Genomic DNA, 24,974 nt, shown 5'->3' with positions numbered 1-24,974 from the left:
TGGCCATGAGAAGAGAGAAAGCAAGAGGCACGCACCCCTCTGTCACTCTGGCCTCCCTCACTATGTCTGCACACTCACAAAATAGATCACAGCTCGAAATTTAAAAATGCTAGAGAGTTTGGTCCTTTTCTCATGGTGCTTAAACAAAAACATAAATGAGATTAACTATTAAAATGACTTTATTCCAATTTTCATAAATAGTCCTACTAAGGGATCTTTATAGAAATGAAAAACCATCTAGATAAACCTCAACAAGGAGACATAGTGATTTCCAGTAAAATACCTGAAGGTCAGGAGAAACCATTAAGTCACAGCAACGGGAGTGAGGGCAATGCTTCCCTGCAGGAAACCCTTACACAGGCAGCAATCAGTGCTCATCCGGGCTGAGCAGCCGCCGGTGGGACGTGAATACTGACTGTGCGAAGCTCCCAGTGGCACAGCCACACTGCAGAGCACCCCGTGCAGAGCGCCTGGTGTGATGTCGGCAACCCAGGACACTCACCTGACTTCACAAGAGTGGACGCTCAGCTCCTTGTGCAGCAGCCCGCTGGTCAGGTGGTACACCAGGACGGAGCCGTTACCTGTGCCTGTCCAAACAGGAGAGCATTTACCTAGCGGGAGTTCCAGATCTTTCCAACATGAGTCTTTTCTCAAGATTTCAATCATTTACAACATTTCTCTTTTATAAAAGGGACCAACGCTAAGTGATAAAAAAATTAAAATTCTCTGTCTTCGTTCCTATCAAAAATGGGCCTGATCTTGTGTGCTCTGAAATCTTACTGAACCTTAAAATTCAAATCACTTTCAGAAGATAGTAATGAAAAAACAGGAAGAAAAAACAATGCCAAATAGCAATATTCAAATGAGCGTGAGTACTCACATGTCAGCCATTAAGCTGACATTCTAGCATAACTCAGACATACTAGCAACAAAATAAATGTGGTCAGGTTTTCATTTTAGAAAAAAAAAAAAATCACAAATCACATGTTTATAGACCTGGGAAGAAAGCCAGAAGCCAACAAATCACATCTTTAAAAAAACAGTTTCACTTAGCCTCTTCCTCTTTATTCTCAAAGATAAACAAGGGTTTTCCAGTAACTAGCGAAGTTAAAAGTCTTATAAAATATAAAACGTGCTGACAAATTAAAAACAAGCGGGCCTGTGCCCTGGCCATGTGCTCAGTGGGCTGGCATTATCCGTGCATCAGGAGGCTGCCGGTTCAATTCCCGGTCAGGACAATGCCCGGGCTGCAGGCTCCATCCCCACGCAGGAGGCAGCGATCAATGTTTGCCTCTTAAAATCAATGTTTCTCCCTCTCTCTCTCCCCCCCCCTCCCTCCCTCTCTTTAGAAATCCATAAAAATGTCTTAATAAACAAACCGACAAACACAAACAGGTCCAATACTCACCAACAGCGAGCAATGGCTGATACACCTTGATGTTTTTTGTGGTCAACGGGGGACACATGCGGACCGTGAATGGCGGCGCGGGGAGTCCCGAAATCAGTCCCGTGAGCAGGAATTTGAGCTGCACTTCCTGTAGAACGGAGCCTTTGGGATGTTCTTCCCCAGCAATCGCGCTCTGCCCTGATTGGTGACCAATAGCAATACATTAACTGTAGTGCATGCGATCTGCAGTGGGAACACTCTGCAGGCCTAGAAGAGCACGCTCAGGTCCGGAGGGTGAGCTGTGCACTGTGGGCTGAAGCAGGACGGCGGCCCTGCCCTTGGCTGTGGGCCTTGCCATGCCCTGCCTGGCACCTCGAGGCAGATGCTCCAGGGCGTGCTTCCAGAATGGCCAACCTGTCTCCTGAGAAACACTGGTTCAGCCAAAGCTCCTGGAATTAGGGCACCAAACACAAATCAGGGGGACGCGGTGAGAGGGCAGTTTCTGTGGAATGACTCTGTCGATGACGTGGTAAAAGGCACCCAGAATCAGTGATCCCACACAACAGGTTCAAGAACTCACTTGGATTTCTATAAGAAATCTTACAGAATTTAAGCTTTACAATTAAACCCATTATATGTAAATATATAAAATAATGTATACTGCATATAACCTGTAACTGTCAAAAGCTAGGTATTAAATGGCATAACTTTCAGATACAACATTCATACTTAGGAAACCAAGTCTCTAACTAAAAAGATGACTCCGCTAAAAACGAGTGTAAGAAATATGAACCTGAAGACTACAGCAAAAGCAATGCTGTTTATTAACAAGGGTAACAAACTTTCTTCCTATAAACCACTACTGATGACTGGATTAAAATGTCAAAAATACTACAGTAAAGAATATGAGGGCACATATGAATACTCACATACATATGCTGTTTAAGGGAAAATGTAAATACTAGGAGTGTGTGCTAGGACTCTGAATATAATCTTTCAAAGCTACGAAGTTCTTTTAATAAGAAGTTGTTTTAAAATCCGTAAGATATGCAGAAAAAATGGCCATCAATTTAATGCAAATAAAGTGATTCCTTAGGATCAGTCCTACAATTCGTATCAGTTTTTGGTCACAAAAGACGGATCCAAAGGAATGGGAAGTTCACAGGCAGCTATACGCTCACCACCCCCAGCACCGTGCAGCGACTCCCGAGAACTGCCACACGTCTGTGCGAACACCTACGTCTGTGCAGGCACCTTCCACACGTCTGTGCAGGCACCTTCCACACGTCTGTGCGAACACCTACGTCTGTGCAGGCACCTTCCACACGTTTGTGCAAGCACCTTCCACACGTCTGTGCAAGCACCTTCCACACGTCTGTGCAGACACCTACATCTGTGCAAACACCTTCCACACGTCTGTGCAAACACCTACATCTGTGCAAGCACCTTCCACACGTCTGTGCAAACACCTTCCACACGTCTGTGCGAACACCTACGTCTGTGCAAGCACCTTCCACACGTCTGTGCAAGCACCTTCCACACGTCTGTGCAAGCACCTTCCACACGTCTGTGCGAACACCTACGTCTGTGCAGGCACCTTCCACACGTCTGTGCAAGCACCTTCCACACGTCTGTGCAAGCACCTTCCACACGTCTGTGCAGACACCTACATCTGTGCAAACACCTTCCACACGTCTGTGCAAACACCTACATCTGTGCAAGCACCTTCCACACGTCTGTGCAAACACCTTCCACACGTCTGTGCAAGCACCTTCCACACGTCTGTGCAAACACCTTCCACACGTCTGTGCAAACACCTACATCTGTGCAAGCACCTTCCACACGTCTGTGCAAACACCTACATCTGTGCAAGCACCTTCCACACGTCTGTGCAGGCACCTTCCACACGTCTGTGCAAACACCTACATCTGTGAAGGCACCTTCCACACGTCTGTGCAAGCACCTTCCACACGTCTGTGCAAACACCTACATCTGTGAAGGCACCTTCCACACGTCTGTGCAAGCACCTTCCACACGTCTGTGCAAACACCTACATCTGTGCAAGCACCTTCCACACGTCTGTGCAGGCACCTTCCACACGTCTGTGCAAGCACCTTCCACACGTCTGTGCAAACACCTACATCTGTGCAAGCACCTTCCACACGTCTGTGCAGGCACCTTCCACACGTCTGTGCAAACACCTACATCTGTGAAGGCACCTTCCACACGTCTGTGCAAGCACCTTCCACACGTCTGTGCAAGCACCTTCCACACGTCTGTGCAAGCACCTACATCTGTGCAGGCACCTTCCACACGTCTGTGCAAGCACCTTCCACACGTCTGTGCAAACACCTACATCTGTGAAGGCACCTTCCACACGTCTGTGCGAACACCTACATCTGTGCAAGCACCTTCCACACGTCTGTGCAAGCACCTTCCACACGTCTGTGCAAGCACCTTCCACAGCAGCAATCCGCTGCAGGGCAGGGACGGCCTTAATAAGCAGCAGCCTTTACCCAACGAACAGAAACCAGGCCTCTGAACTGCTTTCAATGATCATTAAGTACATAGTGATTTTCAAATTAAAATTTAATTAAAATGTTTTCAAGTAACAAAGCTTTAATACTTTTAAATCAACTACAGTCAAGAACGCGTGCACCATCTATATCCTTCTGTCTCCTGAAAGTGTAATTTATGTCGCTTAGATCCCTAAACAGCATAAAATCCCAGGGTCGTTCATATTACCAATCAGTTCTGTGCATGTGTGTGTTTGTAATTCCTTTCAATTTAATATTTTTATCAAGTGCAGACAAGATCAATTAACTCAGAAAATTGTGTTACTGATAAAATGCATTTTGCAAAACGAGTCTGTGTCCAAACCTCTTTACATGGATTTATGCCTGGAAGGTAAGAGGGAGAATCTGAGACATAAAAGCGTCTTCAGGAGCCATGAGAAAGCCGAGGCTGGAGGGTCCGGTCCTGCTGTGGTCACAGTGGAGCAGCCAGGACTGGAGCAGGCTCCAGACCAGGGGAACAGGTTCACCTTTGGCTCTGCCACTTACTGGCTGTGTGGTTCTAAGAAAGTTCTTAAAATCTCTCGGGATCTCAGTTCCCACAAACATGAAATGGACATAATATCACCTACCTACAGAGCATTTAGCACAGCACTTAACCTAATACTGAGCAACCAATAAATGTCCTCTCTGATTAAAATTAATGAGTGCCTAGCTGCTGTGGCTCAGTGGTTGAGCATCAACCTATGAACCAGGAGGTCAAGGTTCGATTTCCTGTCAGGGCACATGCCCAGGTTGTGAGCTTGATCCCCCATAGGGGGCGTGCAAGAGGCAGCAGATCAATGATTCACTTATCATTGATGTTGCTATCCCTCCATCCCTCTCCCTTCCTCTCTGAAATCAATTAAAAAATACATAAAAAAGATTAATAAGGTAATGCACTTTTCTTATATATCATCTATCAAGCATTTCAACAAAATATCCTACTAAATAATAGCGATTTTCAAGTACATTATGGAAGAACAAATAATGATACAGAAAATCCTTTATAAACCACAGCTATAATTTTAAAAGAATTAGACATCAAAATTGCTTGGCATACAGTATTTATAATTTCTAGTTGTATAATATTTGAAATCACAAATCTGTATTCTTCATTTAATTCATACTGGCCCTATAATAATGAAATAAGTTAGAAGCAATACTTTAACTGCAAACAAATATTTGAAAGTAAGACTCACCAGTATGTAAACAAGACAATGTATGTCTCAAGTTAAACTAATTGTTTCCAACCCTCCTCAGTTCTTTATTATTCCCCCAGGAAACATCACTGCGTACCTGGGACGCACAAAGCTCGGGCTCTCTACATGGCAGTGTTCTCAAGTATTAACTTTGACTTTATAATTGCAAATCAGTGAGACTATTAATTTTGCCCTTTAGAAAGAATCCACAACAGCAAAGTCAGAGAACAACAAAAGCTCACCGATCATGTTATCCAGAGAGAGGTCGGGGAGTTTGTTCTGCAGCACCCCCACCGGGATCCCACAGAACGACACTGGGGAGTACAGAGGCGACACGCCGGAGCCACTGCAAGGACACGGTCATTAGCTGCTTCACAGACGTAAAATCTGCATCACATGACAGCAACTCACCAACCACAAGTTCAGGTCATGGCATTCAACTTTTCTTACCCACAAGTGAAATACCTCTAGCAGGTTTACATAAAGTCTTTTTTTTTTTTAATTGATTTTGTACAGACAGGAAGGGAGCGGGATAGAGAGTTAGAAACATCGATGAGAGAGAAACATCAATCAGCTGCCTCCTGCACATTCCTTACTGGGGATGTGCCTGCAACCAAGGTACATGCCCTTGGCTGGAATCGAACCGGGGACCCTTGAGTCCGCAGGCTGACATTCTATCCACTGAGCCAAACCGGTTAGGGCTACATAAAGTCTTAATTATCACTTTAAAATATTTTAAATATCTTTAAAAGTCTCTGCTATTTTTACATGATTCTGGCAATTTTTTAAAAAAAGAAACAGAAAACAAAGGAACAGCCCTACTGACTGACCTGTTCCGTGCACTGCGATTGCAAACAGCAGACTTCAGCTCCCAGATCATGACCCTGCCGTCGCTCACCACCAGGGCCGCAGCGTTCTCGTTGACGGGGCAGCACACCATGCTGAAGGGGCGGACGGTCTTCGTCACGCGGATGGCGTCGCACTGGCTGCGTAGGTCGTAGGTGAGCTCCTGGACGGGATCTGCATCTGAACACAGTGATGCCTTCTTGTCAACATCAGGAAGCAGCCACATCACCATCACTCGTAATTCCTTTAATTTAAATAAAACCTCCACCAAGAAGGTTATCAGTCCTGCACTAATGACAATCTGTCAAGAATGGCTTCTCTTTCAACAATTTCATCAGAATATAGATAATTACCTTATTGATTTTCTATACCAAGTTTCATTTCCAAAATGACAATTATAATCAAGATAGCTTGTTTTTTGCCCTAGCTGGTTTGGCTCAGTGGATAGAGCGTCGGCCTGTGGACTGAAGGGACCCGGGTTCGATTCTGGTCAAGGGCACATGCCCGGGTTTCCAGCTCGATCCCCAGCAGGGGGCGTGCAGGAGGCAGCCAATCAGTGATTCTCTCTCATCACTGATGTTTCTATCTCCCTCTCCCTTCCTCTCTGAAATCAATAAATACATATCTACACTAATAAAAGAGAAACATGGTAATTGGCGTACGACCGCTACCCTTCCCATTGGCTAGTCAGCGTATCCTTATGCAAATTAACTGTCAGCCAAGATGGCGGCCGGCAGCCAGGCAGCTGGAAGTGAACATGAGGCTTGCTTGCTCCAGGGACTGCAGACTCCAACGTTCCCCGCCTGCTGCTGCCGGCCTCTGAGCTGGCAGTTTGAAACATTCTAACAAATATAGGCCGGATCTCAGAGCTGAAGTTATACATTGTTTCGATTATAGAACCGAAACAAACCAGATACCTGCTCTCAGAGCTAGAGCCAGAGCTAAAGCTGGCCCAGAAGAAAAAAAAAAAAGGAGCCGTTGGGAGCTTCAATTAACAACCGCCAGCCTGAAAGAAGCCCTCAGCCCCTCACCCAGACTGGCCAGGCACCCCAGTGGGGACCCCCACCCTGATCCAGGACACCCTTCAGGGCAAACCAGCCGGCCTCCAGGCCTCTATCCTATATAGTAAAAGGGTAATTATGCCTCCCAGCACCGGGATCAGCGGAGCTGCAAGGCCTCCTGGCACCGGATCAGCGTGACAGGGGGCAGCGCCCAAACCCCCTGATCGGCCCTGCTCTGTGTGTGACAGGGTGCGGCGCCCCAACCCCCACCCCCCCACGGGCCCTGCTCTGTGTGTGACAGGGTAGGACCATAACCTCCCCATCAGCCCTGCCCTGAGTATGACAGTGGCGGCGCCCCAACCCCCTGATCGGCCCTGCTCTGTGGGTGATAGAGGGCGGCGTCCCAACCCCCTGATCCACCCTGCTCTGTGTGTGACAGGGGGCGGTGCCCCAACTCCCCTATCGGCCCTACTCTGTGAGTGACAGAGGGGAGCTCCTCAACCCCCTGATGGTCCCTGCTCTGTGTGTGACAGGGGGGAGCTCCCCAACCCGCTGATGGGCCCTGCTCTGTGGGTGACAGGGGGAAGCGCCCCAACCCCCTGATGGGCCCTGCTCTGTGCATGACAGGGGGCAGCGCCCCAACCCTCTGATCCGCCCTGCTCTGTGTGCGACAGGTGGCGGTGCCCCAACTCCCCTATCAGCCCTACTCTGTGAGTGACGGGGGAGCTCCTCAACCCCCTGTTGGGCCCTGCCCTGTGTGTGACAGGGTATGGAGCTCCAACCCCCCTGATGGGCCCTGCTCTGTGCATGACAGGGGGCGGCGCCCCAACTCCCCAATCGGCCATGCTCTGAGCCCAACCAGGGGCTGCATCCAAGGATTGGGCCTGCCCTCTGCCACCTGGGAACAGGCCTAAGCCAGCAGGTCATTATCTCCCGAGGGGTCCCAGACTGTGAGAGGGCACAGGATGGGCTGAGGAACCCCCTTTCCCCCCGAGTGCACAAATTTTTGTGCACTGGGCCTCTAGTATATATATATTTTTTAAAGATAGCTTGCTTTTTAATATTTCTAAAATAAAGAAAAGGTTCTGAACGGTGACATATGATTACACCATGAACAGTGCACTACAGACCATCCTAAGTTACATGTCTGTAATAAGCCTGCAAATAACTGTACTTGACAAAAGATGTCAACGTTACTCTCAACTTTATGTAGTGCAGGACTTCACAAAACAGAACTGTGCTTCTCCAGGGTAAGACTGAGACTGACAACGGAACGACCTAGGGCCTTACTTACCTGTCACTTTCCAGGGAAACTCCTGCAGCAGAGGAAAGGTCAAGGGCGTAATAAATGTGCCCACCGGGTTGGGCTTGTGCTAAAGAAAAACTCACAGAAGATGACATCTCCTCGGCCCCCGGAAGCCATCAAGGAGTGACAATCGGTTGCACCGTGTGGTACCCAGGGGCACTGCCCTAACACCGGGAGACGTTCCAGGCCTCACAGCGTAACACACTCTACTTTCTCAAGGCCAGGACTCTCGTTAACGCTAAGATTGACTGGTACTTGCTTTACAAAATAATTCTGAAAAAAAGTAAGTAACATTACTGTAGACAGAAACTCACCTGGTTCCTCGTTTGAAGTGGTGAAAATACTATTATAAGATCTTCGAACACGTAAAGTTATGCAACCATTCTCATGTAGGCAAAATAAACCATCTCGCTGAAAGCAGGGTATTACCTTTAAATAGATGATTCATTTATTTTTTTAAAACAAAATAAATTAAAAAGTATATACTGTGGAATTCAAAAGTTCATATGTAGAGGATATAGGCTAAAAGAAAAAAACAAACACAAAAATATACTACATAGTTCCCAAGTTTTAAAACTAAATGAACATTTAAAAGATCCATTTATAATCATAAAAATTTGTCTTTATCCATGTAACTTAAATAGTTTGGTAAATATCTCCAGATCAGTCAGAAGAATTTCTAGGATACATCAAGTCAATCAAAAGTGTAAGAAAATAAGAAATGTACAACAACATTGTTACTTTTTAATAAACAAAAAAGAGAGAGTCAAACTAAGGCCCTTTGCATGGTTAGACTCTTCCCCTACCCCCAACTTCTGGGGAGGCAGAGATAAACGCCGGTACCTGCAGGAACGGAACGCCCGTGCGCTCGATCGCAATCACGCCCACGGTCTGGTTCACCTCGAGGTCCAGGACTAAGATCTCGCGGGGATAGAGCAACAGCATGTGGTTCCTTTTGGAAGGCAGATAGGCCAGCTGCAGGCAGTCGTTGAGGGTTATGAACTCAGCACTAAAAAATCAAAGCTGTACTTTAGGCACCAAGAAAGGAGTCAAAGATTTATTCATATCAGGTAAAGCTAACCAAGAACTGCATTTTGTACTTTCCACACGAAACTGTCAATGAGAGCCCTAGGCGGTGTGGCTCAGTGGATAGAGCATCGGGACTGAAGGGTCCCAGGTTCAATCCCAGTCAAGGGCACATGCTCAGGTTGTGGGCTTGATCCCCAGTAGGGGGCGTGCAGGAGGCAGCCAATCAATGGTTCTCTCTCATCTTTGATGTTTCTATTTCTCTCTCCCTCTCCTTCCTCTCTGAAATCAATAAAAATATATTTTTAAAAAAACTGTCAATGAGAATGTACAACTGTTTATGAAATGACCAACCGAGGCGAGTATCTAAAACTTAAACCTTCACCACGTGCCAAAACCCAAATTATGACAATAATATTGTATAGGCTGAGTGAGATGTGTTTCTAAATATTTAAAAATATAGAGAAGTAAGAGTAAGTCTATGATATACTAGGCATTCACAGGACAGCAGTTTTATTTTTATTTGCAATTAGAAGTACTAAACAGATGCTGAAATCAAGACTCAGGATAAAACAAAACGTTTAGAGTAACGAGAGACACTGGTCAGTGGACTGTGTGTGGCCTTGGGCAAGACTTAACCAGCCTGTAGATTAATATATAAAATGATATTTACATATAAATTAAAAATGTATTTGTAGAGCAATTTGTATTTTACCATATTTTTTTTACCATACATTTTACTCTGTCTTCATTTCCTTTTTTAAAGAAAATATATTTATTGATTTCAGAGAGGAAGGCAGAGAGAGAGAGAGAGAGAAACATCAATGATGAGACAGAATCATTGACAGGCTGCCTCCTGCACGCCCCCTACTGGGGATCGAACCCACAACCTGGGCACAGGCCCCTTGGCCTCCTGGCTCATCGGTCAGCACTCAACCACTGAGCCACACCAGCGGTGATTCTTTTCCTTTTAAGCTGCCTGAAATCTTTTCTGAAACAAAGTAGGGCAATTTACGCACTTATCATAGCATTTTCTTCTGTGTAAATAAAATATACAAAACTCCATGAGGACTTTAAAAGATTGTTAGTCTCAACAAAGCATTTTAGTAATCTGTGATTATTGCTTATACTTAGTCATAACCTTTTCATAATAAATATATTTCAATAGGAATAGGCATGCAGTTGTATTCTATTTTCTACATAACAATACTATTAAAAGGTTCTGAAATGTAAAATAAAGTTAGATGAGAGGACTAGAGAGAGGAACGCGGGCTGCATTAAAGGCCTGGCCCTGCCACGTCCTGTTTGGGTGAGCTGAGTAACACTTAAATCAAGTGAGACACAATTTCCTCATTTATAACATGGGACCAGCACCACTGTCCAGGGTTGTAGAAGATTAAAATATAATAATGTACGTGAGAACCCAAAGCACTTCTACTTGAAGGTCTTCAAAATTCATTTCCCCGAAACTCAAGGTGAACATGATTCATATGAGAAAAAATGTAATATATATAAATCATAACTTATAAAACTACTCAGACTACAAAATAATTATTTCTTTATGAGACAGATCAATGAAAAATAAAGTTCTCATGAGCTATTTAAGGAGCTATCTTAAATTATTTTGGCACAAGGTGGGGGATAAATTAGTGGACTTAACCAGCCTGTAGATTAATATATAAAAATGATATTTACATATAAATTAAAAATGTATTTGTAGAGCAATTTGTATTTTACCATATATTTTTCAGGTAATTACCACAAAGTCTAGATAGAATAGTCTTAGCATATTAAAAGTAAAGGCTCTTTTAAAATAAATGCCAAAAAAAACTGCCAAGGCAATAAAAAATGAAAGGATAATCATGGCTCTATGAAGAAAACAGAAATCTATTTCTAATGCATAAAATTAGTTATGTAAAATAAAATTTTATTCAGTTGCAGTTTCTGATATGAACAATAATAGCTAGGATTTGCCAAATGAATGCTTATTAAGTATCAGCCACTGTGTTAAGTACTTAGATTACTGCATCTATTAATCCTCACTGCAACCCTGTGAAATCCCTTAAAACACTATGTTAGAGATTGGGAGAGTGAAATCTAAGCAAGATCGAAGACTTTTCTGAGTCAGATAGCTACAATTTCCTCTAGAATCCTGGCCCTTAACCAGTATGAGAAACATCTTTACATGCATAAGAAAAATACCCTTATTTTACAGCTCATGGAATTGCACAGCATTTAAGTCAGAAAAATTTATTTAAAATAAAAAGCCAGATCTTGTCCTCAAATTTCAAATATATTCAATGGCCACAATGTTAGAACGTTCATTCATATTTCAAAAGTAAATACCAGAAGTCAAAAATGTTAATCTGGAAAAAATCAGCGGGGGCTGGGGGGGTTGGCACAATGAGTGGAAACAAAGGAGCCATGCTAAATGCTGAGTCTCCTCTTAGGGGAGGAGACAAAAAGAATATTTTTCCTCCGATAAATTCAAAAGTGGGAAGGAGACAGGGTGAGGTGAAGAAAATCAATCACAGTACAAGTTCAAAACTGCTTTTTTCAAGAACAGACGATAAACAGATGAATGCTGTTGTCAGCGTCACACTGTGACTTACCTAGGCTTCTCCTGAGTGATTAAGATTTTGACTTTATTCAGAGCCTTCTTAGCCCCCGTGGCGGCAGCCAGTCTGCTATGAGCTGGGCTAGAGTGCGGGCTGGATATGTAGACTTTTTTGCCAGGGCCTGAGGGAGGCTTGGAGGGGGAGAAGTCTGAGATGAACACAATACCCTCGCTGGTGAGTACTATATGGAGAGAAGCAAACCCGATTGAAGTTTAATCCAGTTTAGCACAGTTTTCTCCAATATGATTTTGAGAGCAAGGTAACGATAATTTTAACAGTACAGAACTGGCAGTGTTTGCAGTCATAACGTAACGGAATGTTCTCCAAGTTGAAGTGAAACAGGTGGCCCGTTACGATTCGTCCGAGGCCTCCAAGCTCAGCATTCTAAATTAATGTTTTATATTAAAAAGATACCAGAGCCCTAGCCGTTTTGGCTCAGCGGACAGAGTGTCGGCCTGTGGACTGAAGGGTCCTGAATTCGATTCCAGTCAAGGGCACATGCCTGGGTTGCGGGCTCAATCCCTAGTGGGGGGTGTGCAGGAGGCAGCCGGTCAATGATTCTCTCTCATCATTGATGTTTCTCTCTCTCTCTCTCCCTCTCCCTTCCTCTCTGAAATCAATAAATACATATTTTGTTTTTAAAAAATAGATACTAGAAGGTTCCTGGCAGAAAAAACGAATGTTTGTTCTTTCAAATTCAGTGCATGGACTTTCATTAAAAACCCTCCCTCATTATATCACATAATTGCAACATTCTAAATACTTTTCTGAATATAAAATCACAAAAACCCCATATATACAGGGTGTCCCCCAAAAATGTATACACACAATGTAGATTCTATTACATTTCAAAAATGAAATGTATTTTAATAAACACTGCCTTTATAATTATTCAAAGTGTGTATACATTTTTTAGGGACACCCTATATACACATATACATGAGGCTCTGCCTATCACACTTAGCTAGGTTCAAATATTTGACTTGATGATATAAATTTATGATTATCATGAACTACTCAGTCTAAATATATGTCTTTTTCTTCTTGATCCTCAGATGGAATCTTAGGATGTCGCGGGAGTTCTTTTTCTCTGTAGATCTAGAGTAAAAGTAGAAAACCAACAGTGGCCTCCACCCAACACAACTGGCCACTCTCCACCCTTCTCCCGTGTTCCCTCTATTCTGTCTCACTTTTTTCTACCACCTGTAGCCTCTAATACACTGGACGTTACCAATTCATTACGCTCTGAGGTTAGACCTGACTCCCTCTCACTAGAACGCAAACTCAATGAGGGCAGGGTCCTTGCCTTGTTTCTCAGATACATTCTAGGCCCTAGAAGAGGCGGCTCCCATAGAGCAGTGATCGGCAAACTGCAGCTCTCGAGCCACATGCGGCTCTTTGGCCCCTTGAGTGTGGCTCTTCCTAAGCCTTAGGAGTACCCTAACTAAGTTAATAACAATGTACCTACCTATATAGTTTAAGTTTAAAAAATGTGGCTCTCAAAAGGAATTTCAATCGTTGTACTGTTGATATTTGGCTCTGTTAACTAATGAGTTTGCCGACCACTGCCATAGAGTAATAGCTCAAGAAACATCTGTTGGATAAATGGATAAAAATGTTTTCTAAGTAATTCAGTCATAAAAACATCTAAAAACAAAACCTAATTTATCCTGTTTTACTTTGCACGTTGGTAAAAGCAACTTCTGCAGGAAAAAACTCCGTTGAGCAGCTTCTCTTCCCTGCATGCATCTGGTTACGGCACTGGTTAGAACAATGCTTTTTTAAAAAGGAAGGGCTGAATTTGGTCAGATTAAATGAAACCCTTAACTCATGTTCTTTAAATGTTCCAGAAAAAACAAGTTTAATTAAATTTGAGTTGGTAACAGCACAGCGACTCTCTCTCTCTGGATAATCTAATTCTATTCACAAATTTAACACAGTGGAGTCCAGCTGCTGAATCAAACATCTAAGTATCAAAACACCTGCCAACGCTATGGGTTATGACAGCACCTGCATCAGCAGCTGCAGGTGATGATTCACGCCTGTAGGAGGAGCTCAGAGGTGTCTCCCCCTCTGCTCAGCTGTTTGGACAGTTTTGATATAGAAGGCATGTGACATGTATACAGTGTTAACTATATGATAAACACTCAACTCATTTTCCACAGAAACCATTACTCACAAGTTAAATGGGAGGAATCAAACGGGTCGAAAGAAAAGGAAAGGATGTTGTCTGCGTAGCTCTTCTTCCAGAGTTTGGTGCCGGTGTCCGCATTCCAGAGCACGATATAGTTTGGCGGGTGGATGGCGAGCAGCAAGTCTCGGGAGGCATCTTGGCTCCATAACCACTGAACGTCTGCAAAGACCAGACAAGGGCAGAGCTCAGTGATCACCCACCTCAAAACACTTGCATGCTGACTGTCCTTGATATTTAGTAGTGTGCTGTTTTTTACATAACCCTTAAAATCTTAACGATCCTCCCACGCAGTGTAGCATATGTGTGTCTATGTGTCAAGACTGCAGAGGAAAGTTAATTTTATATAAAAATTAGATGCGTGGACATCAGCATCTCAAGGTCAAAATTGGAAAGTAATCTGAAATCTTACTTCAAAGAAAATACAAGGCTATCTGCAGTAATCAATACTTAAAACTTTATGTCAGAGACTGTTCCGGGCATGATCTCTGGTGCCGGGCTTTCCTAATGTTTTTGTGGAATTATTTAATGGGGCTTTGCAGAGTCATGTTTTTTCACAACAATAAACCAGATAAATATCTAGCTCAGTACTTAGAACATAGTAAGTACTCAATAAGTATTTTTTAAACTGTCATTTTTAAAAATTCACTCATTCAAAACAGCCCATCAGTCAAAGCCTTGAGTTCATAGCATACTCTTATTGGTGTTAAGACAACAAACACACAAATTATCTATATAAAAATGAAAATAAAATTTTGATGTCTATTAATGAAAAGTAAGCACCAAGGGCTAATATAAAATAGCAGTTTGGCCAAGTTTACTTATCCTGTAGCTTAATTTACAAGACTGTTTGTAGCAGCTTAATTTTTCTCATCAAGCATGACTGAGGCGGATGTTGAAATTAATGCATTTTACCAAAACTCAAATCAGCTAAGATTTGAGGAAATATGCCCAGAAGTATATTAATAAGGATAAAAAAAATAAACCAACTAGATTCAGATCCGGAGACCAGGCTGAACACAATCAAGAGCTAAGTGGGAAGGGATGGGGTTAAATGAAGGGGGGACACACACTAAGAGGAAGGGTAGGAATGCGAACACAGAGCCAGCCTTCCCTCACCCTGGATGGGCTTGGCGTGCTCTTGGATCTCACACTGAGCCACTCCGGCCGCCACATCCCACACGATGATTTTCCCGTGGACGTCGGCAGAAGCGAGGCGCAAGGAGTAGGGTGAGCCGATGTTATGGTGGTAATTTTCTCGGGCCCACTTAACCTGCATCAAGAAGAAAGAGGGTCAGGGAAACACTTGCGCTGGATGAAATTAAACATGTGTGTCCCGTCCTTGAGCCGTAGGCACCTCTTCTCTTTGTGTATATTCGTCCTCTTTCCTGCCCTGCTCCTACCCAAATTTTTTATGTGCCTACCTGCAGCCTAGAGGGCCCTGAAACGAAGACTTCCGTGATCCTCCCCAGATCCCTACCGCTAGGTCATATGCAGCCCCTTGGTCTCACTCATCACACCGTATTGTGCTTTCATCTTCCTCGCTAGACAATGAGTTGTTTACGGCTTTCATCTCTCTCCTTGGTGCATGCTAAGTGCTCAGAACTAATAACGAACGAGAGGCCCAGCAAATGACAGCATTGGTGTTTCCCATCAGCTCTGAAGTCACCTCAGACCCAGCATTTCATGGCTCATCCTGGAAGGATATTAAGTCATACGCGTGGAAGGAGTGGGTTAACCCCAAATAGACTGTTATAGTTAAAAGCTGTCCAACAGGTATACGTATGACTTAATGAGCGTGTGTGATATTTAACACTTTAGAACAGACAACAGGTTACAGGGCCAAAGAGGCATCGGACTTACCTTGACAACATCAGCTTTATGCTTTTCTAAAACCTGGAGCGTCTGGGCAGTGCTGGCATCGACCACCACCACAAGGGAATGGCATCCATAAGCAATCAAACCTTGCCAGCCCCTAACGAAACAGCAATGTGGAAATTCAAGTAAAACAGAGCAAGAGGCATCCTCGATAAACGACAGATAGAATAGGCACTAATTACCATCAGTAACCTTATTATTTAAGCTCAAAGGTCAGCCTTTTACATGATCTCATTTCAATAAAAGGTTTGGCTGAGCTCAAAAAATGCTTGTTGAAATTCGTGTTTCATTTGGGTAAAAAAGGCTCGAAGAGATGTGCGTGCACACAGAGCCGAGAAGGAATAAAGCAGCTCCTGTCCTGGGTCCTGGAGGCCACACTCCTCTGCCTCCTCGGCTCCGAGCGGGGAACCAGGCGGACACGGCCGGTCAGTCCCGGTCCTCCAACCGGGGAACCAGGCGGACACGGATGGTCAGTCCCGGTCCTCCAACCGGGGAACCAGGCGGACACGGCACCGTCAGTCCCGGTCCTCCAACCGGGGAACCAGGCAGCATCGGACGGTCAGTCCCGGTCCTCCAACCGGGGAACCAGGTGGACACGGATGGTCAGTACCGGTCCTCCAACCGGGGAACCAGGCGGACACGGACGGTCAGTACCGGTCCTCCAACCGGGGAACCAGGCGGACACGGATGGTCAGTACCGGTCCTCCAACCGGGGAACCAGGCGGCACCGGACGGTCAGTCCCGGTCCTCCAACCGGGGAACCAGGCGGCACCGGTCAGTCCCGGTCCTCCAACCGGGGAACCAGGCGGACACGGCCGGTCAGTCCCGGTCCTCCAACCGGGGAACCAGGTGGACACGGACGGTCAGTCCCGGTCCTCCAACCGGGGAACCAGGCGGACACGGCCGGTCAGTCCCGGTCCTCCAACCGGGGAACCAGGCGGACACGGATGGTCAGTACCGGTCCTCCAACCGGGGAACCAGGCGGCACCGGACGGTCAGTCCCGGTCCTCCAACCGGGAAACCAGGTGGACACGGACGGTCAGTCCCGGTCCTCCAACCGGGGAACCAGGTGGACACGGACGGTCAGTCCCGGTCCTCCAACCGGGGAACCAGGCGGCACTGGCCAGTCCCGGTCCTCCAACCGGGGAACCAGGCGGACACGGCCGGTCAGTCCCGGTCCTCCAACCGGGGAACCAGGTGGACACGGCCGGTCAGTCCCGGTCCTCCAACCGGGGAACCAGGCGGACACGGCCGGTCAGTCCCGGTCCTCCAACCGGGAAACCAGGTGGACACGGACGGTCAGTCCCGGTCCTCCAACCGGCCGGGAGGCTGCAGCCCTGGCCAGGCCCAGCCACCTCCGCCACGGCAGCCCGCTGTCCGCTGGTCACCTGTCCGCTGTCAGAGCCGCAGCGACATTTCACCGTGAAAAGGCGGCGGGAATGCAGGGCCCGTGCGAGGGCGGATGAATGGAGGTCGGGGGCAGGGACGAGAGTGGAGGGAGGGCGGCCGGGCCGGTCAGCGGAGGGGGACGCCGGGGGGGGGGGGGGGGGCAGAGGAAATGGGGTGTTTCCGGCGGGTGTGGGACAGACAAAGATGCGAGAAAGGACGAGGCAAATATACGTGCCCACACGAGGCAGTTACTACCCTAGAGCAGCGGTTCTCAGCCTCGGCTGCACCTTAGAATCACCTGGGAATCTCTGTAAAACCCTGATTCCTGGGCATCAGCATTGTAACAAAGAAACAGAATTTCCGGAGGACGAGGCCCAGGAATCAGGATTTTACAAAGATTCCCAGGTGATCCTAACGGGCAGCCGAGGCTGAGAACCGCTGTCTTAGAGCAACAACAACCAGCGCGAAGAGAAACTCTCCGCGATGGGAGGGCGGCACCCCGTCCGGGCGAGGCCGAACGGACCGGGGTGACACCGCGGCCGCTCCCCGTCCCTCAAGCTCCTGGCCTCGGGGCCCGGCGCCCTCACCAGTCCACCGCCGCCTTGTTGTGGGCGCTGAGGGCCCCGGTGAGGGTGCGGGCCGACACCTTGAAATTCACCGTGAGCGGCAACATCGCCGCGGCAGCCCGGGCGCTCGGGACCGAACGGCAATCCGGAAGCGGGGGCCTCTGCACTTCCGCTCCCAACACAGTCCGGGCGGCTCCGTGGGCGTCACCACTTGGTTCCGCCGGTTCCAAGATTCCACCACCCCTGGTTATCCCTGATCTTGTCCGCCACTCCCGGTTCCACCTCCTTCAGGTTCCGCCTCCTTCGGGTTCCGCCTTCTTGAGGGTTCCGCCCCCTTCAGGTTCCGCCTCCTTCGGGTTCCGCCTCCTTCGGGTTCCGCCTCCTTCGGGTTCCGCCTCCGCCTCCTTCAGGTTCCGCCTCCTTCGGGTTCCGCCTCCTTCAGGTTCCGCCTTCTTGAGGGTTCCGCAGCCCTGAGGGTCGGCAGCTGTGTCTGGGATGGGCCTGGGAAGAAGTGGGCTCCCCTCCAGTCACGCCTGCTCTCTCCGCTGTGAGACTGCCGAGGCCTCCGTATCTTGCTGGAAATCGTGAAAAGAAGAGCTAAAAAGGCCCAGGTAGCCCTTCTGCCTTTGGCCAGTTAACTCTGGGCAGCACTAGTGCCGGGCAGCGCTGCTCCTGTCGGTCACAGAGGACACGAGGGAGTGGGATGAGCTGGGTGCAATGGAGAAAGCGGATTAGATTAAGGGCTTGAATAGAAAAATGTCTACGTGTGGAGAACATTCCACATCTGGTTTGGAAATACTAGAGAAATAGCGTTATTCCCGAGGCCAGGTGCCGGGGTGCCTGTTGGAGGAGCTTTCATGTTGCAGTTTCTCCTCTTCGCCTTCCTCTGCTCAGATCGCTTCCTTTATCCCTTCCCTGCAGCACTTTCCAACAGATGTCTGGTTCTCGCCTAACACATGTAGGTCCTCGGCCAACAAAAGGGGCAACATATTGGTATTTTGTCGCCCAGGTCCTGTGTCCACCTACCGCTCTTATAAAACAGCTTCCTCGGGGACCACCTGCAAAATCCACTCAGTTAAAGACAGTGAACGGGTTTGGCTCTTAGTGGTTCTCTGGCTCGGCACCCCTGGCTGCTCCCTGCCTGCTGTCCACCTTCCCTGCACCACACCCTTCCCTCTGATGTGTCGGGGCCACCGAGATGCCCACACCACAGACCTAACGGATCACTCCCCTCTTAAAATTCTTCGGTGCCTCCTGTGACCACCGATTGCTAAATGGCTCCCAACATTCACTCTCCCATTGGAACGTAACCACAATTTGTACCCAGGAGAGATGGCCACACAACTGACCTGCCAGCAGAGCTCATTCCTGGGGCCACTTAGCCTCTGGTGGGTGTGCGTGTCCAGTTATTGACTCTTTTATTCAAACTGGAGGACTTCCTTATTTGATTTCTCCTTCAGATGTTATTAGTTCAAATAAACAGTGTCTTAACATTGTTACTCATGGATAGCACTTCCTAAATCCGATTAACCTAACCAGATTGCATCTGATATGTGATCATGATTTCTTAGGGGGAAAAATGATTCTATTGATTTCTCCTCTTAACAAGCTTGGACTTTGGTGGAAATAGATTGTGAGACATTCTCGCAGGTTTAAGAATTCCATTGTCCACTCTTTCACAGAATCCTCTAATTGTTGCAACTAAAAATAATTGCCAATTTGCCACTGTTTCTTTGAATCTCTGAGTGTCATACTTGTGCTTCTACCCAGGGCAGGTGACCGACTTGTAATTTAAGATATAACTCAAGACTAGTGACGTGATTCAAACATGCCCTAGAGCAAGGCCTGAGTGTGGACAGACGGAATCAAGCAGCCCAGATGCCAGGAAAAGACAATGCAGGGTCTCCCAGTGCCCTGGCCTTTGCTGAAAGTGCTGCTTCGAGACCATCTCATTGGACTCTTCTGCAACATGAAGAACAATATAAGAACTTAAAAAATATATCCATACTCTTCATTCGCTAATATAATTATTTTTGTGTTTACACATTTCTCCCAGTTCTTGCCAAATGAAGATACGTTTTACTTGGTTGCATAATACACGTACATCTTCAGTTCTAGTGCTATCTGAACAGTCTATCAGAATCATATTTACACTATTTAAATCTGATCATAATTACCAGTTGAATGATTTCCCAATATTTGGTAGAGTGGATATACAAGTTATTTAGCTATTCCATGGGAGGCACCCGGGTGGAGGGGAGAGACTGCCACAGACCACGCCCCACCTCCAGGCCTGTCTAGACACCAAGCCAGCTGATCCCTGCGAAGGCGGCCCCTCCCTCCGAGGGATGCGCTTTTGAGGGTGAAGTCAGCGCCGGGGGCTTCCAGGCACATTGATTAGACGGGCACACCCGGCTTCGCTCGGTGCCCAGCTCCGCACGTCTGCCCCGTGTGCGTGAAGGATTGCAGGGGAGAGCAGAGAAGTCATGAATCTTCCTCTGGTCAGAAAGTTAATTCCCTGTGGGAGTCAGGCTTACATTTCACGTTTAAGTGACCGTTTCACTTTCCTGCCCTAACTTCCCCTCCGGTAAAACGGCAGTGGGTTCAAACGTCCTTATTTGGCGTCTTGCGTTTTCGGGCTGAGCGCTCGCGGCCGATAGCCAGGCAGAGAGGGCGATGGAGCAGCCGTTGTCGGCCGTCACGGTGTCTGTGGCTGAGGGATCCGAGTGTCTCTGCTTTGCTTGGCCCCTCAGGGCTCCACTGCGTGGTGCTATGTTCTTGTCGGGGTTTATTGGCATCGGTCCATGTGCATCAGGGCTCATTCATCCTCCATAGGAGGCAGTCAGTACCTTGATGCGAACGTTTGTGATTTAAGGAAGTGATAACAACACACCATCGATTTTTAACCACGGGGAAATGGTCTGTCCCTGAACAGTACCTGTTTTTCTAAAACAGAGCACATCAGACGCAGTAAAAGCCTCTTTCAAGCTTTTGACACCCCGGGGCTCCCAGTGGCCCCGGGGTCGAATCTGTCTTCCCCGGCCATCCCCCCCTCCCACCTCCTGCATTGTCTCTCCCCCCACCCCCCATCCATCCTCACTCACCACACGTGTTCACAGAGCACCTGTTAGGCTGGAGCGGGCTCAGCTGGAGGCCCCTGCCTTCCCCTGACCCCTGGGCTGCAGCAGGAAGCAGGCAGGCCTCCTTGGGGTGAGCCAGCCAGGGTAACGCCTCTCTTCTCCCGCTGCTGGCCTTTTCTGCCCTGCTTCCTCTACCTGGACTTGTTTTTTTTTTTGGTCCTTTTTGGTTGGGTCTTCCTCTTCCTCCTGGGGCGCTAGAGAGGCCCTGGGGGGCTGGTTGGCAAATCAGCTTTCTTCCTGTCTCCTCTTCTTGGGGCAAGTCTGTCTGTCTCTCCTGCCCCGGGACTGTCCCTCTGGCCAGGTCGTAGCTGCAACACTGCAGGGACCCCCACACTAACTTCTGTGGGGGTATGGACCCTCCATGGCACCCACTGGGCAGCTGAGACAGGGAAGGGGGGGGCAGGAATGGCTGGGACACAGCCTGTGACCCTCAGCTTGCAGGGGCTGAAAGCACGTCCTGGTTGAACCAATGTATTTGCCGGAGGTAGGAAGTTGCCCTCCACGTGTGCACAGGGAAATGCCACACTAAGTAACTGCAGCTAGCTCTGAGCTCCCACCAACCCGACTGGCAGGGTCTGCAAGCCCCTCCCCACATGACAATCTCTCTGGTTTTAATGGGAGATCAGAATCGGTCGGTGGCAACCAGGAAACCCACTTTGCAGATGGACAAACGGAGGCATGTGGTGCCATGTAGAAGTGTGATGAGAGAACCAGGCGGAAGCAAAGTCCGCCCTGAACTCAGCCTGTGAGTCCCCGGGGCTGTGCGGCTTCTGACCATGTCTCGGGCGGCAAGTGCGAGCATCAGACGGCGCTGGGAGGAGGTGAACCTGGTGTCATTTCCCCTCGAGTTTCACTTTAATCTGGGCCGTCACTCGGACCAGCACCGTATTCTGTTCTGAACACACAGCTCCTCACGCTGTCCATTCAGAGTCCTTTGCTCCTGAAACCAACGTGTAGCTCACAGAGGGCTGCAGTGCTGCTGGTCTTGCTTCCATGTAACTTAGAAAGTAAATCAAATCACTATCAGCAAACCCTGGGGACATGGTGCTTGCCTTTAAAACAAATCACCTGCCCTTCCACCTCTGGTTCTTCAGCGCAGGTTTATTTTTAGAGCAGCGGCCTTGCCGTCCTCTCGGAACGCGGAAAGGTTGTCTGCCGTCTGTGCCCCAGATCCTGACCCACAAGTCTCTTTCCCTCCATCTGATTTTCCGTGATTGAGGGCTGTCTCGTCCATTTCCCTTCCCGTCTCTATTTCCATTCTCTCCCTCTCTGCTTCCCCGCGCTGCTCTGCTGCTGGCAATGGAGGCAGCCAGGTGCACTGCGAGATCTAATTGCCGGGAGTTATTGAGAGCATTTAATTCACATAATTGTGTTTGATTAGAAAAGAATGACTAAATCTGGGATCGAATCTGCTGGGGCATAACTATTTCAGGGCTCGTGATTAGGGACTTAAATATGACTGGGCGATTTCTTCTGCCTGTTTGAGGCATCTATTTTCACTTATAATGATGAATCTCCTTGTAAAACCCTCTAAGACAGTGGTTCTCAACCTTGGCTGCATGTTAGAATCACCTGGGAATCTTTTTAAAATCCTGATTTCTGGGCCTCATCCTCCGGAAATTCTGTTTCTTTCTTATGGGGTGGGGCCACAACATTAGTAACAAAGAAACAGAATTTCCGGAGGATGAGGCCCAGAAATCAGGATTTTACAAAGATTCCCAGGTGATTCTAATGTGCAGCCGAGGTTGAGAACCACTGCTCTAAAAGGATCGCATTTTATACTTCCCCGGGGGCTGCACGTTTTCAGTAATATGATCACCTTAATGTTTAATGTTTCGGGTGCTTTTCCATCATCTGTTAAGGTTGGAAGCGGAGCCCGAGGCCCACATGACCTGGCCAGAGCGTGCTGGCAGGAGGCGGCCCCTTCCCTGGCCCTCCGGTTTCAGGGTCAAGTCTCCTTCCGTTGCCATGGCAATGCCCAGTTATCCCTGAATCTGCTTTTCCGTTTGTCTTCAAAAAACCTGGGAATGAAGCGCCCAGCCTCCCGGAAGCGGGGCATGGCAGCTTGTCATTCACACTTTCTGCAGAAGGAGGCGGCGAGGGGCTCCCATGGGAAGCTGGCCACTGCACAGTCCTGGCCTTTACACGACAACCTGTTCCCTCCGACCAGCGGTTCTCAACCTGTGGGTCTCGACCCCTTTGGCGGTCGAATGACCCTTACACAGGGGTCGCCTAAGACCATCCTGCATATCAGATATTTACATGACGATTCATCACAGTAGCAACATGACAGTTATGAAGTAGCAACGAAAATAATTTATGGTTGGGTCACAGCATGAGGAGCTGTATTTAAAGGGCCAGAAGGTTGAGAACCACTGATCTAGTGGCTTCAAACATAACTCCTGGGGCCAGGTCATTACAGGGGCTCTTAACTGCTGTCTCCCCGAAACCAGCGCCAGCCACGTGCCTTCCCTCTGAGCTACAGAACGTGTTTTCCTCCAGAGACGCTCCTCCGCCGGCTTAGACCCGGGAGTGAGGAAGCCACCGGCCAGCCGCTACGGCTGCAGAATAAACGCGTTCCGTACGCATCACCCGATTGCACTGACATTGTGACCGTCCTGCCAGTTTTCTTTATATAATTTGGAATAAAAGAATCATTTCTGGTAGGAAAATAGGGAGGAAAGGCTCCGGGTCAGGAGGGGTAAATGGGAAACAGCTCATTTCAACACCAGCTGAGCCCCCACACCCCCCGGCCCCCAGGCAGGTTCTGCCTTTTTAGAAAGTTGCCTGGAGACAAGGACCACAGCTCTGGGCTGGGTGTGGAGAGGGGCAGGCACAGGGGGCGGGGCTGCGGGAGCTGTGGGGACCTGCGAGAGTTTTCAGATCTGAATCCACACTTTCTCCCTCCGGACTGTTCGTGAGTCTGTTGGGTGCACCTGACCTGAGGGCGGGCGGGAAGCTGCTGTCCTCAGCTCCCTGGTTCACAGTTGTTTTCATGAATTCCCACAGAGCAGGTGTGTGAGCCCAGTCGACCTGGGGTGCTGCTCCCCGACCTGGGGTGCTGCTCCCCGACCTTGGGTTTTGCTCCCTGACCTGGGGTGCTGCTCCCCGACCTGAGGTGCTGCTCCCCGACCTGGGGTGCTGCTCCCTGACCTGGGGTGCTGCTCCCCGACCTGGGGTGCTGCTCCCCGACCTTGGGTTTTGCTCCCTGACCTGGGGTGCTGCTCCCCGACCTGAGGTGCTGCTCCCCGACCTGGGGTGCTGCTCCCCGACCTGGGGTGCTGCTCCCCGACCTGGGGTGCTGCTCCCGACCTGGGGTGCTGCTCCCCGACCTGAGATGCTGCTCCCGACCTGGGGTGCTGCTCCCCGACCTGGGGTGCTGCTCCCCGACCTTGGGTTTTGCTCCCTGACCTGGGGTGCTGCTCCCCGACCTGAGGTGCTGCTCCCCGACCTGGGGTGCTGCTCCCTGACCTGGGATGCTGCTCCCCGACCTTGGGTTTTGCTCCCTGACCTGGGGTGCTGCTCCCCAACCTGGGGTGCTGCTCCCCGACCTGGGGTGCTGCTCCCTGTCCTGGGGTGCTGCTCCCCGACCTGGGGTGCTGCTCATCATCTGCTGTCACAGCTCACGCTTCCTGGCAGGATCCACAAGGTGGTGCTGCTCAGACGAAGAGTTCGGGAAACGTTTCCCGGGGAAAGGGAGAGAGAAAGAGAAACATCCATGATGAGAGAGAATCATTGATCGGCTGCCTCCTGCACACCCCCCATTGGGATGGAGCCTGCAACCCAGGCCTGTGCCCTGACCGGGAATGGAACCCTGATGCTCAGCCACTGAGCCACACCAGCCGGGCACGCTCATTTATTTTTAAAGTTGA

The 24,974-nt window shown here is 48.4% G+C and overlaps 1 protein-coding gene across 2 annotated transcripts in view; it reads right to left on the bottom strand.

Moving 5' to 3' along the window:
* WDR11 (WD repeat domain 11) overlaps positions 1 to 18,133 on the bottom strand; it is a 43,893-nt gene extending 25,760 nt beyond the window's left edge. Inside the window, exons 1-11 of one of the 2 annotated variants that reach the window (XM_070431995.1) lie at positions 17,984 to 18,133; positions 15,993 to 16,104; positions 15,249 to 15,402; positions 14,118 to 14,291; positions 11,933 to 12,119; positions 9,138 to 9,303; positions 8,609 to 8,723; positions 5,972 to 6,167; positions 5,384 to 5,487; positions 1,409 to 1,585; positions 503 to 587 (exon numbers count right to left, since the gene is read on the bottom strand). In XM_070431995.1, coding sequence (XP_070288096.1) covers positions 503 to 587; positions 1,409 to 1,585; positions 5,384 to 5,487; positions 5,972 to 6,167; positions 8,609 to 8,723; positions 9,138 to 9,303; positions 11,933 to 12,119; positions 14,118 to 14,291; positions 15,249 to 15,402; positions 15,993 to 16,104; positions 17,984 to 18,069 — 1,556 coding nt within the window. In that variant the 5' untranslated portion in view covers positions 18,070 to 18,133. The remainder of the gene's footprint in view (positions 1 to 502; positions 588 to 1,408; positions 1,586 to 5,383; positions 5,488 to 5,971; positions 6,168 to 8,608; positions 8,724 to 9,137; positions 9,304 to 11,932; positions 12,120 to 14,117; positions 14,292 to 15,248; positions 15,403 to 15,992; positions 16,105 to 17,983) is intronic. The other variant, XM_070431994.1, reaches the window with a different exon arrangement.
* Between the last annotated feature and the right edge of the window lie 6,841 nt (positions 18,134 to 24,974).

This window comes from Myotis yumanensis, unplaced genomic scaffold (genome assembly GCF_028538775.1).
Source record: "Myotis yumanensis isolate MYYU_CA2020_CCGP unplaced genomic scaffold, mMyoYum1.0.hap1 SCAF_13, whole genome shotgun sequence".
NCBI lineage: Eukaryota > Metazoa > Chordata > Mammalia > Chiroptera > Vespertilionidae > Myotis > Myotis yumanensis.
The sequence above is the reverse complement of the archived record's forward strand: the minus strand, read 5'-3'. Positions and strand labels throughout refer to the sequence as shown.